Below are 13,157 nucleotides of genomic sequence, written 5' to 3' on the forward strand. Positions count from 1 at the left end.
TCCACATATTCTAAGTCAGTACCGTCCAGAGTAGTGATGCTGGACGGGCGGGCAGCAATCGGTTGAAGAGCATGCATTTAGTTAGTTATACTAGCATTTAAAAGCAGTTGGAGGCCACGGAAGGAGTGTTGTATGGCATTGAAGCTCATTGTTAACAGTGTCCAAAGGGCACGAAGTACACAGAATGGTGTCGTCTGCGTAGAGGTGGATCAGAGAATCACCAGCAGCAAGAGCGACATCATTGATATACAGAGAAAAGAGTCGGCCTGAGAATTGAACCGTGTGGCACTGCCATAGAGACTGCCAGAGGTCCGGACAACAGGCACTCCGATTTGACACACTGAACACTATCTGAGAAGTAGTTGGTGAACCAGACGAGGCAGTCATTTGAGAAACCAAGGCTGTTGAGTCTGTCGATAAGAATGCTGTGATTGACAGAGTCGAAGGCCTTGGCCAGGTTGATGAATACGGCTGCACAGTACTGTCTTTTATCGATGGCGGTTATGATATCGTTTAGGACCTTGAGCGTGGCTGAGGTGTACCCATGACCAGCTCGGAAACCAGATTGCATAGCGGAGAAGGTACGGTGAGATTCGAAATGGTCAGTGATCTGTTTTTTTAACTTGGCTTTCGAAGATTCTAGAAAAGACAGGGTAAGATAGATATAGGTCTGTAGCAGTTTGGGTCTAGAGTGTCTTCCCCTTTGAAGAGGGGGATGACCGTGGCAGCTTTCCAATCTTTGGGGATCTCAGACGATACGAAAGAGAGGTTGAACAGGCTAGTAATAGGGGTTGCAATAATTTCATGGATCATTTTAGAAAGAGAGGGTCCAGATTGTCCAGCCCAGCTGATTTGTAGGGATCCAGATTTTGAAGCTTTTTCAGAACATCAGCTGTCTGGATTTGGGTGAAGGAGAAGCAGGGGAGGTTTGGGCCAGTTGCTGCAGGGTGTGCAGAGCTGTTGGCAGGGGTAGGGGTAGCCAGGTGGAAAGCATGGCCAGCCATAGAAAAAAGCTTATTGAAATGAGCGATTATCATGGATTTATCGGTGGTGACAGTGTTTCCTATCCTCAGTGCAGTGGGCAGCTGGGAGGAGGTGCTCTTATTCTCCATGGACTTTACAGTGTCCCAGAACCTTTTGGAGTTTGTGCTACAAGATGCAAATTTCTGTTTGAAAAAGCTAGCCTTAGCTTTCCTAACTGACTGTGTCTATTGGTTCCTGACTTCCTGAAAAGTTGCATATCGCGGGGGCTATTCGATGCTCATACTGGTCAAGGGCAGTCAAGACTGAGGTGAACCAAGGACTACATCTGTTCTTAGTTCTACATTTTTTTAATGGGGCATGCTTATTTAAGATGGTGAGGAAAACACTTTTGAAGAGCAACCAGGCATCCTCTACTGACAGGATGAGGTCAACATCCTTCCAGGATACCCGAGCCAGGTCGATTAGAAAGGCCTGCTCGCTGAAGTGTTTTAGGGAGCATTTGACAATGATGAGGGTTGGTCGTTTGACCGCGGACCCATTACGGACGTAGGCAATGAGGCAGTGATCGCTGAGATCCTGGTTGAAGAGAGCAGAGGTGTATTTAGAGGGAAAGTTGGTCAGGATGATATCTATGAGGGTGCCCATGGTTACAGATTTAAGGTTGTACCTGGTAGGTTCCTTGATAATTTGTGTGAGATTGAGGGCATCTAGTTTAGATTGTAGGACGGCCGGGGTGTTAAGCATATCCCAGTTTAGGTCACCTAACAGTACGAACTCTGAAGATAGATGGGGGGCGATCAATTCACATATGTTGTCCAGAGCACAGCTGGGAGCGAAGGGGGGTCTATAACAAGCGGCAACGGTGAGAGACTTGTTTCTGGAATGGTGTATTTTTAAAAGTAGAAGCTCGAATTGTTTGGGTACAGACCTGGATAGTATGACAGAACTCTGCAGGCTATCTCTGCAGTAGATTGCAACTCCGCCCCCTTTGGCAGTTCTATGTTGTCGGAAAATGTTGTAGTTGGGGATGGAAATTTCAGGATTTTTGGTGTCTGAATTCCTAAGCCAGGATTCAGACAGGACTAGGACATCAAGGTTGGCAGAGTGTGCTAAAGCAGTGAATAAAACAAACTTAGGAGGAGGCTTCTATTGTTAACATGCATGAAACCAAGGCTTTTACGGTTACAGAAGTCAACAAATGAGAGCACCTGGGGAATGGGAGTGGTGCTGGGAGCTGCAGGGCCTGGATTACCCTCTACATCACCAGAGGAACAGAGGAGGAGGAGGATAAGGGTATGGCTAAAGGCTAAAGGCTATAAGAACTGGTCGTCTAGTGCGTTGGGGACAGGAGTAAAAGGAGCATATTTCTAGGCGCGGAAGAATAGATTCAAGGCATAATGTACAGACAGGGGTATGGTAGGATGTGAGCACAGTGGAGGTAAACCTAGGCATTGTCGTGTCTTTGGCTATGCCGGATTAAGTGATATGACATGCTAACTTATAAAATGATCTCTGTGTAATTAATATTACCTGATTAAGCTAATCATGTAAATGTAATTAACTAGAAAGTCGGGGCACCACGGAAGAACGTTTATAGAGCCGTTATCTTCCGAATAAACTCTTAAAATACTTTGTAATATTTTACATCGATAGCAGTCAATATTAACCCTTGTTTTATTTTCAGTCTCATAATGAAAGTTGTAAATTCTTGGTTATCTTCACGAACCCTGGCTAACAAGTTGAATCAGCAATACAAAATTGGGTTTAATTATTTATTTACTAAATACCTAACTAATCACACAGAATTACAAATACACAGAATACAATGATGTCATACAGAATTCACCCCTGGTGAACGGAACCTGTATGAAAGCTGGTTACACAAAGGAATGGGGGTTGGGCTTGAATGAAAGAGCGGGAAGATTTAGGAACACAGAAACAGAAGCTTCTGATAGGCTAATTGACATAATTTGAGTCAATTGGAGGTGTACCTGTGGATGTATTTCAAGGCCTACCTTCAAACTCAGTGCCTCTTTGCTTGACATCATGGGAAAATCAAAAGAAATCAGCCAAGACCTCAGAAATGAAGTTGTATACCTCCCCAAGTTCATCCTTGGGAGCAATTTCCAAACGCCTGAAGGTACCACGTTCATTTGTACAAACAATAGTACACAAGTATAAACACCTTGGGACCACGCCGCCGTCATACCGCTCAGGAAGGAGACGCGTTCTGTCTCCTAGAGATGAACATACTTTAGTGCAAAAAGTGCAAATCAATCCCAGAACAACAGCAAAGGACCTTATGAAGATGCTGGAGGAAACAGGTATAAAAGTATCTATATCCACTGTAAAATGAGTCCTATATCGACATAACCTGAAAGCCGCTCAGCAAGGAAGAAGCCACTGCTCCAAAAATGCCATAAAAAAAGCCAGACTACGGTTTGCAACTGCACATGGGGACAAAGATCATACTTTTTGGAGAAATGTCCTCTGGTCTGATGAAACAAAAATAGAACTGTTTGGCCATAATGACCATCGTTATGTTTGGAGGAAAAAGGGGGATGCTTGCAAGCCGAAGAACACTGTCGTGTCTTTGGCTATGCCGGATTAAGTGATATGACATGCTATTCTATAAAATCCTTTCTCTGTAATTAATATTACCTGATTGAGCTAATCATGTAAATGTAATTAACTAGAAAGTCGGGGCACCACGAAAGAGTGTTTATAGAGCTGTTATCTTCCGAATAAACTCTGAAAGACATAGTAATAATCGTCACTTTATTTCAGTCTCATCTGAAAGTTGTAAATTCTTGGTTATCTTCACGAACCCTGGCTAACAAGTTGAATCAGCAACACAAAATTGGGTTTAATTATTTATTTACTAAATACCTAATTAATCACACAGAATTAGATATACACAGAATGCTAATTATGTCATACAGAAAACGTCCCTGGTGGACGGAGCCGACATGACGGCTGGTTACACAAAGGAAAGGGGGTTGGGTTTGAGTGAAAGAGCGGGAAGACTGAGGAACAAAGGGAGAAGCTCTGCTATCGTAAATACATTATCTTATGCATTCTAAATTACCGCCCATTTGGAAAAGGAAAATGCAATAAATATTTACTCTGAGCTGCGCTTCGGTAGATTGGTCGTAGATGCTGGCCGGGTTGGCCAACAGACCTTCCTGTCCTCGCAAGAATGTCTCTGGTGGTAAATTGGATACGTGGTGGTATCTTCGTCCGTCTGTTAGACTGGATCCGTCGTCCGTCCTTTCCTAGCCCATGTTACAGCGGCCGCTGCTAACTCAACGGCTAGGAAGTAGCACTTCTGTAGTGAATAAGCTCAAAGTTCATACCAGAGCTCACGCCGAGGTTGGCTTAGTTCTGTACTTGACATGTGTGTCCTTCTAACGTAGAGGCTGCAGACCTCCCGTACTGGAACCACTGGTTATCTTTTCATCAAAGGATTATATAGTGGGGAGGGGGAGGGAGGTGTTTCATCGTTTATAACCCCTGTCTCTTCACAGGGTTGGGCCACTGATCGAGCAGGGCACTTTCCTTATGAAAACCCAATTCTCTCGTTTGGAAGCTAAAATTACATTTCATCTCCTAACAAACATTTTCAATATCAAACATTTCAATTGCATAACAATTCCATGTGACTCTGATAACTAGAGGGCGTATACTTTCTCAGGTACAGTTTATGTCGTCCTGTCATCAATCATAATGTCTCAGATGACAACTGAAATGAAATCCATACTCATTACGTTATCAAGCATATTTCCAACTGGTTTTATTAACAAAATATGTGGTACCTTTCCCCATTTGTTTGATGTTCCCAGACTCTCTATATTTAACACAGGCTATTCAAGTCCTTCAGTAGATTCAGAGAGGGGAAGGGAGAAAGGTATTTATGGGGGGGGGGTCATAAACCTTACCCACAGGCCAACGTCATGACAGCATTGAGTGACGATGAGAGAGGTTTTGTCACTAGAGGCACCAGTTAAGCCAGGTGAGGTCACTGCATGTGTGGGGGGTGGGACAAAAGGGCTATCTAAGGCATATTGGGCAGGGTAGGGCTGGAGACGCGGTGATTCAGACAGCTAGCGGGCCGGGGCTAGCAGATGGGCTCCGTGTTGGCAGTAAAGGGTCCAAGCCAATTGTAGCCCAAGAATTAGCTGGTGGACCTCTTCATCTAGCCGGGAGATGGGCCTAGCTTGAGGCTAGCTCAAGGCTAACTGGCGTTTGCTTCGGGACAGAGACGTTAGCCAGGAGTAGCCAAGCTAGCCAGGAGTAGCCAAGCTAGCCAGGAGTAGCCTTGCTAGCTGCAATGATCCGGTGTAAAGGTTCAGAGCTTGCAGTAGGAATCTGGAGATGTGGTAGAGAAATGTCAGGTTTTGACCGAGCTGAGGCTGGCTGGTGTCCGAGTTAATGGTGAAGACCGCTAACAGTGGCTAACTGACTACTAGCTAGTAGCTAGTTAGCTGGCTAGCTCCTGATGGGGGCTCCGGTTCTAAAGTATAAAATAGCAGATTCGTACCACATTGGGTGAGGCGGGTTGCAGGAGAGTATGTTCAGTCCGTAGATGGCAAGTGTGATTTAAATATATACTAAATATATTTAACAAAAGGAAAACGACATTTACACGGGACAAGATAAAACGCACGTCCGACTGCTACGCCATCTTGGGGCGTGGCAATATAGATTAATGATATGCAGGTCAATCTCTCCTGGCTGAAAGTGGAGGAGAGATTGACTTAATCACTACTTTTATTTATGAGAGGTATTGACATGTTGAATGCACCGAGCTGTCTGTCTAACCTACTAGCACACAGCTCATAGATACCCATACATACCCCACAAGACATGCCACCAGAGGTCTGTTTAAACTACTGGCACATAGCTCGGACACCCATACATACCCCACAAGACATGCCACCAGAGGTCTGTTTAAACTACTGGCACTCAGCTCAGACACCCATCCATACCCCACAAGACATGCCACCAGAGGTCTGTTTAAACTACTGGCACATAGCTCGGACACCCATACATACCCCACAAGACATGCCACCAGAGGTCTGTTTAAACTACTGGCACTCAGCTCAGACACCCATCCATACCCCACAAGACATGCCACCAGAGGTCTGTTTAAACTACTGGCACACAGCTCGGACACCCATACATACCCCACAAGACATGCCACCAGAGGTCTGTTTAAACTGACTGGCACACAGCTCAGACACCCATCCATATACATACCCCACAAGACATGCCACCAGAGGTCTGTTTAAACTGACTGGCACACAGCTCAGACACCCCCATCCCCCCATACCCCACAAGACATGCCACCAGAGGTCTGTTTAAACTGACTGGCACACAGCTCAGACACCCATCCATACCCCACAAGACATGCCACCAGAGGTCTCTTCAGTCCCCAAGTCCAGAACAGACTATGGGAGGCGCTCAGTACTACATAGAGCCATGACTACATGGAACTCTATTCCACATCAAGTAACTGACGCAAGTAAAAATTTGATTTAAAAATCAGATTTGAAAAAACGTGCGCGCATCTGTGTGCTCGTTTCTCTATGACCTTACCTTCTGGGAGGTTAACTCCTCAGTCAGGTTGTTGTTCTCCTCGTGGAGGCGTGTCAGTTCCTGTTCCTGGCTCTGCAGGCGGAGCTGCAGCTCATTGGTCCTGCTGCCGTTACACTCCGCTGGGGGCGTGGTCTGGGAGGAGAGGGAAGAGCTCTCCGCGCTGCGTCCCCTTCCTGTACCCATTATGTCCCGTAGAGTGGGCCGTTTGGGCCGCAACGACGAACTGCTGCTCCGTCCGAAGTCGAAGGTGAATGGAGAACCAATGGAGTCTGGGGGTGAGAGGTCAAGAGGGAGGGATTACTATAGATATACAGTGTCTTCAGATACAGTGACTGCAGTCTTCCTGCATTTTTTCAGCATGTTTTTACAAAAATATAGATTTTAGAGTTTTTCACAAGGACATATACAGGATACTAGCCTCTACTACACTATGTCACCAGGACATATACAGGATACTACCCTGCACAACACTATGTCACCAGGACATATACAGGATACTACCCTCCACAACACTATGTCACCAGGACATATACAGGATACTACCCTCACAACATAACCTTCACTATGTCACCAGGACATATACAGGATACTACCCTCCACAACACTATGTCACCAGGACATATACAGGATACTACCCTCTACAACACTATGTCACCAGGACATATACAGGATACTACCCTCCACAACACTATGTCACCAGGACATATACAGGATACTACCCTCCACAACACTATGCCACCAGGACATATACAGGATACTACCCTCACAACATAACCTTCACTATGTCACCAGGACATATACAGGATACTACCCTCCACAACACTATGTCACCAGGACATATACAGGATACTACCCTCCACAACACTATGTCACCAGGACATATACAGGATACTACCCTCCACAACACTATGTCACCAAGGCCTATACAGGATACTACCCTCCACAACACTATGTCACCAGGACATATACAGGATACTACCCTCCACAACACTATGTCACCAGGACATATACAGGATACTACCCTCTACAACATAACCTTCACTATGTCACCAGGACATATACAGGATACTACCCTCCACAACACTATGTCACCAGGACATATACAGGATACTACCCTCTACAACACTATGTCACCAGGACATATACAGGATACTACCCTCCACAACACTATGTCACCAGGACATATACAGGATACTACCCTCCACAACACTATGTCACCAGGACATATACAGGATACTACCCTCTACAACACTATGTCACCAGGACATATACAGGATACTACCCTCCACAACACTATGTCACCAAGACATATACAGGATACTACCCTCTACAACATAACCTTCACTATGTCACCAGGACATATACAGGATACTACCCTCCACAACACTATGTCACCAGGACATATACAGGATACTACCCTCCACAACACTGTGTCACCAGGACATATACAGGATACTACCCTCCACAACACTATGCCACCAGGACATATACAGGATACTACCCTCCACAACACTGTGTCACCAGGACATATACAGGATACTACCCTCCACAACACTATGCCACCAGGACATATACAGGATACTACCCTCTACAACACTATGTCACCAGGACATATACAGGATACTACCCTCCACAACACTATGTCACCAAGACATATACAGGATACTACCCTCTACAACATAACCTTCACTATGTCACCAGGACATATACAGGATACTACCCTCCACAACACTATGTCACCAGGACATATACAGGATACTACCCTCCACAACACTGTGTCACCAGGACATATACAGGATACTACCCTCCACAACACTATGCCACCAGGACATATACAGGATACTACCCTCCACAACACTGTGTCACCAGGACATATACAGGATACTACCCTCCACAACACTATGCCACCAGGACATATACAGGATACTACCCTCCACAACACTGTGTCACCAGGACATATACAGGATACTACCCTGCACAACACTATGTCACCATGACATATACAGGATACTACCCTCCACAACACTATGTCACTAGGACATATACAGGATACTACCCTCTACAACACTATGTCACCAGGACATATACAGGATACTAGCCTCTACTACACTATGTCACCAGGACATATACAGGATACTACCCTGCACAACACTATGTCACCAGGACATATACAGGATACTACCCTCCACAACACTATGTCACCAGGACATATACAGGATACTACCCTCACAACATAACCTTCACTATGTCACCAGGACATATACAGGATACTACCCTCTACAACATAACCTTCACTATGTCACCAGGACATATACAGGATACTACCCTCCACAACACTATGTCACCAGGACATATACAGGATACTACCCTCCACAACACTATGTCACCAGGACATATACAGGATACTACCCTCCACAACACTATGTCACCAGGACATATACAGGATACTACCCTCCACAACACTATGTCACCAGGACATATACAGGATACTACCCTCCACAACACTATGTCACCAGGACATATACAGGATACTACCCTCCACAACACTATGTCACCAGGACATATACAGGATACTACCCTCCACAACATAACCTGCACTCCAAATCAAAACTCCAAACCTAACTGGAAGGATTCCCGACTAACAAAGATTCTTGTTCCCCAAGGCCTTTAAAACCCCCTCCACCTATCCAGAGGTCATTACAATACAGTATCCCCTGGGTTAATCTCTATTTTGAACTGATGTGCAGCGAGGACACTTTACCTCAAATTAAATGACCTATCTCCAAAATACAACAGCCACAGGACAACAACTTTGTTTGGACGTCACAAAAGGACCAGTCATTCGCCGAAACTGAAGAGATATAGCTTTCTAACCACTTCCTTTTCCACATGGAAAAAAAACAGTGGACGAAGACTTGCTAGCTGGGATTTTCTACAAGGAATCTTCCTCCTGAAGAAAGCTTCTCCAAAGCGGGTGTGACACCTGTTTGTTGCCTGCTGCTTGGATTCCACCTGGCAATCTGTTCACCATCTCCCCTAGACTTTGGACTGATCGAAATTTTAGATAGGCTAATTAACTTGTGAAGCTTATTATGTGAGCTTACTCAGAAACGCTTTAATTAACTAGTATAGACCTACTATTTAATTAATTTTAAATCTCAGACTTTTCTAACCTACTGGACTCAGAGAGAGCTACTCTCTCAAGTTATCTTGTTGGGCTGAGTGACTCTTTGAACTTACAATGGCCCCAAGTCGTTATATATTTTTTTATTGTGCCATTTGCCTCATGACTCCTGGGTGCTTTGTTGAAAATGAACTTGCTTGTTTACCCGACCATGGGACACTCTCTGTTTGTTCCCACACTCAGGACTCTGACTCTCTATTGGTTAAACAGACTTTTGGCCTCCCATTCTATTCTAACCACCTCTCGCCGGCTTTGTGTTCATGTTACCTGATGAAATTGCTGTACAATATGATCTTGTTGCCATCTGATGCACATTCAGATGTCATAAATCAACACTGCAGAGCTCTCCCTGTCCTCTGCCGGGCCCGGATTGTATTACTGCTGATGATATCTGGAAATGTGCATGTACACCCTGGCCCACCTACTGTTGCTAGCCCCTTTTCTGACTGGTGCTCTGATATCACTGATTTCTGCTCTCGTAAAAGCCTGGGTTTTCTGCACGTTAACACTAGAAGCTTATTACCTAAAATGGATCAATTGAAAGTGTGTGTTCTCAGCTCCAATCCAGATGTGCTGGTCATTACTGAGACGTGGTTAAGGAAGAGTGTTTTGAATACTGATGTTAACCTTTCTGGTTATAACCTTTTTCAGCAAGACAGATCTTCCAAAGGTGGTGGAGTGGCAATCTTTACCAAGGATCACCTTCAGTGCTCGGTTGTCTCCACCAAGTCTGTCCCCAAACAATTTGATTTGCTGGTTTTAAGTATTAAACTTTCAAATAGCTCTTTGTTGACTGTTGCTGGGTGTTATTGTCCTCCATCAGCCCCAGCCTGTACCCTACCTGCCCTAAACTCTCTCCTGGCCTCTTACACTAAGTCTGAATTTGTCCTGCTAGGTGACCTAAACTGGGACATGCTTAAACCACCTGACCAAGTCCTAAAGCAATGGGACTCCCTAAATCTTTATCAGATTATTACCAATCCCACAAGTTATGACTCCAAACACCCAGAAAAGGCTACTCTCCTTGATGTTATCCTCACAAATAATCCTGATAGGTATCAGTCTGGTGTTTTCTGTAATGACCTTAGTGATCACTGTTTTACAGCCTGTGTTCGTAATGGCTGCTCAGTGAAACGACCTGTCCTGATTTGTCATAGACGCTTGATAAAAAACTTTCATGAGCAAGTCTTCCTTCATGAACTGGCCTCTGTAAAATGGTATATAATCAGCTTGATCTCCGCTTGGAAGGCAGCCACGGTTCATCCTTTATTGAAAGGGGAGATCAAGCTGATCCTAACTGTTATAGGCCTATTTCTATGTTGCCCTGTTTATCAAAAGTGTTGGAAAAACTTGTCAACAATCAACTGACTGGCTTTCTTGATGTCTATAGTATTCTCTCGGGTCTGCAATCTGGTTTCCGCTCAGGTTATGGATGGGTCACTGCAACCTTAAAGGTCCTCAATGATGTCACCATTGCCCTAGATTCTAAGCAATGTTGTGCTGCTATTTTTATTGACTTGGCCAAAGCTTTTGATACGGTAGACCATTCAGTTCTTGTGGGCCGGCTAAGGAGTATTGGTATCCCTGAGGGTCTTTGGCCTGGTTTGCTAACTACCTCTCTCAAAGAGTGCAGTGTATAAAGTCAGAAAATCTGCTGTCTCAGCCACTGCCTGTCACCAAGGGAGTACCCCAAGGCTCAGTCCTAGGCCCCACGCTCTTCTCAATTTTCATCAACAACATAGCTCAAGCAGTAGGAAGCTCTCTCACCCATTTATATGCTGATGATACAGTCTTATACTCAGCTGGCCCCTCCCTGGATTTTGTGTTAAACGCTCTACAACAAAGCTTTCTTAGTGTCCAACAAGCTTTCTCTGCCCTTAACCTTGTTCTGAACTCCTCTAAAACAAAGGTCATGTCTTTTGGTAAGAAGAATAGCCCTCTCCGCACAGGTGTGATAACTACCTCTGAGGGTTTAGAGCTTGAGGTAGTCCCCTCATACAAGTACTTGGGAGTCTGGCTAGACGGTACACTGTCCTTCTCTCAGCACATATCAAAGCTGCAGGCTAAAGTTAAATCTAGACTTGGTTTCTTCTATCGTAATCGCTCCTCTTTCACCCCAGCTGCCAAACTAACCCTGATTCAGATGACCATCCTACCCATGCTAGATTACGGAGATATAATTTATAGATCGGCAGGGAGGGTGCTCTCGAGCGGCTAGATGTTCTTTACCATTCGGCCATCAGATTTGCCACCAATGCTCCTTATAGGACACATCACTGCACTCTGTACTCCTCTGTAAACTGGTCATCTCTGTATACCAGTCTCAAGACCCACTGGTTGATGCTTATTTATAAAACCCTCTTAGGCTTCACTCCCCCCTATCTGAAATATCTACTGCAGCCCTCATCCTCCACATACAACACCCGTTCACTTCCCCCTATCTGAGATATCTACTGCAGCCCTCATCCTCCACATACAACACCCGTTCACTTCCCCCTATCTGAGATATCTACTGCAGCCCTCATCCTCCACATACAACACCCGTTCACTCCCCCCTATCTGAGATATCTACTGCAGCCCTCATCCTCCACATACAACACCCGTTCACTCCCCCCTATCTGAGATATCTACTGCAGCCCTCATCCTCCCCATACTACACCCGTTCACTCCCCCCTATCTGAGATATCTACTGCAGCCCTCATCCTCCACATACAACACCCGTTCTGCCAGTCACATTCTGTTAAAGGTCCCCAAAACACACACATCCCTGGGTCGCTCCTCTTTTCAGTTCGCTGCAGCTAGCGACTGGAACGAGCTGCAACAAACACTCAAACTGGACAGTTTTATCTCCATCTCTTCATTCAAAGACTCAAATCATGGACACTCTTACTGACAGTTGTGGATGCTTCATGTGATGTATTGTTGTCTCTACCTTCTTGTCCTTTGTGCTGTTGTCTGTGCCCAATAATGTTTGTACCATGTTTTGTCCTGCTACCATGTTGTTGTAATGTGTTGTCTCTCTATGTAGCGTCGCGGTGTCTCTATGTAGCGTCGCGGTGTCTCTATGTAGCGTCGCGGTGTCTCTATGTAGCGTCGCGCGGTCTCTATGTAGCGTCGCGCGGTCTCTATGTAGCGTCGCGCGGTCTCTATGTAGCGTCGCGCGGTCTCTATGTAGTGTCGCGGTCTCTATGTAGTGTCGCGGTGGGTGTTTTATCCTATATCATTTTCTTTATCCCAGCCCCCGTCCCCGCAGGCCTTTTGGTCGGCCGTCACTGTAAATAAGATTTTGTTCTTAACTGACTTGCCTGGTTAAATAAATAGAAAGGATTCACATCCACATTTTGCTGCGTTTCACTGCCTGAATTTAGATGTTTGTGTCACCGATCTGCAA

At 45.2% G+C, this 13,157-nt stretch overlaps 1 protein-coding gene across 1 annotated transcript in view; it reads right to left on the minus strand.

Moving 5' to 3' along the window:
- Positions 1 to 13,157, minus strand: part of tbc1d2b (TBC1 domain family, member 2B) — a 77,746-nt gene that overhangs the window by 30,357 nt on the left and 34,232 nt on the right. The window contains exon 5 of the mRNA XM_045705890.2: positions 6,583 to 6,851. Coding sequence (XP_045561846.2) covers positions 6,583 to 6,851 — 269 coding nt within the window. The remainder of the gene's footprint in view (positions 1 to 6,582; positions 6,852 to 13,157) is intronic.

The sequence above is a fragment of the Salmo salar genome, chromosome 23 (genome assembly GCF_965601325.2).
Source record: "Salmo salar chromosome 23, fSalSal1, whole genome shotgun sequence".
Taxonomy (NCBI): domain Eukaryota; kingdom Metazoa; phylum Chordata; class Actinopteri; order Salmoniformes; family Salmonidae; genus Salmo; species Salmo salar.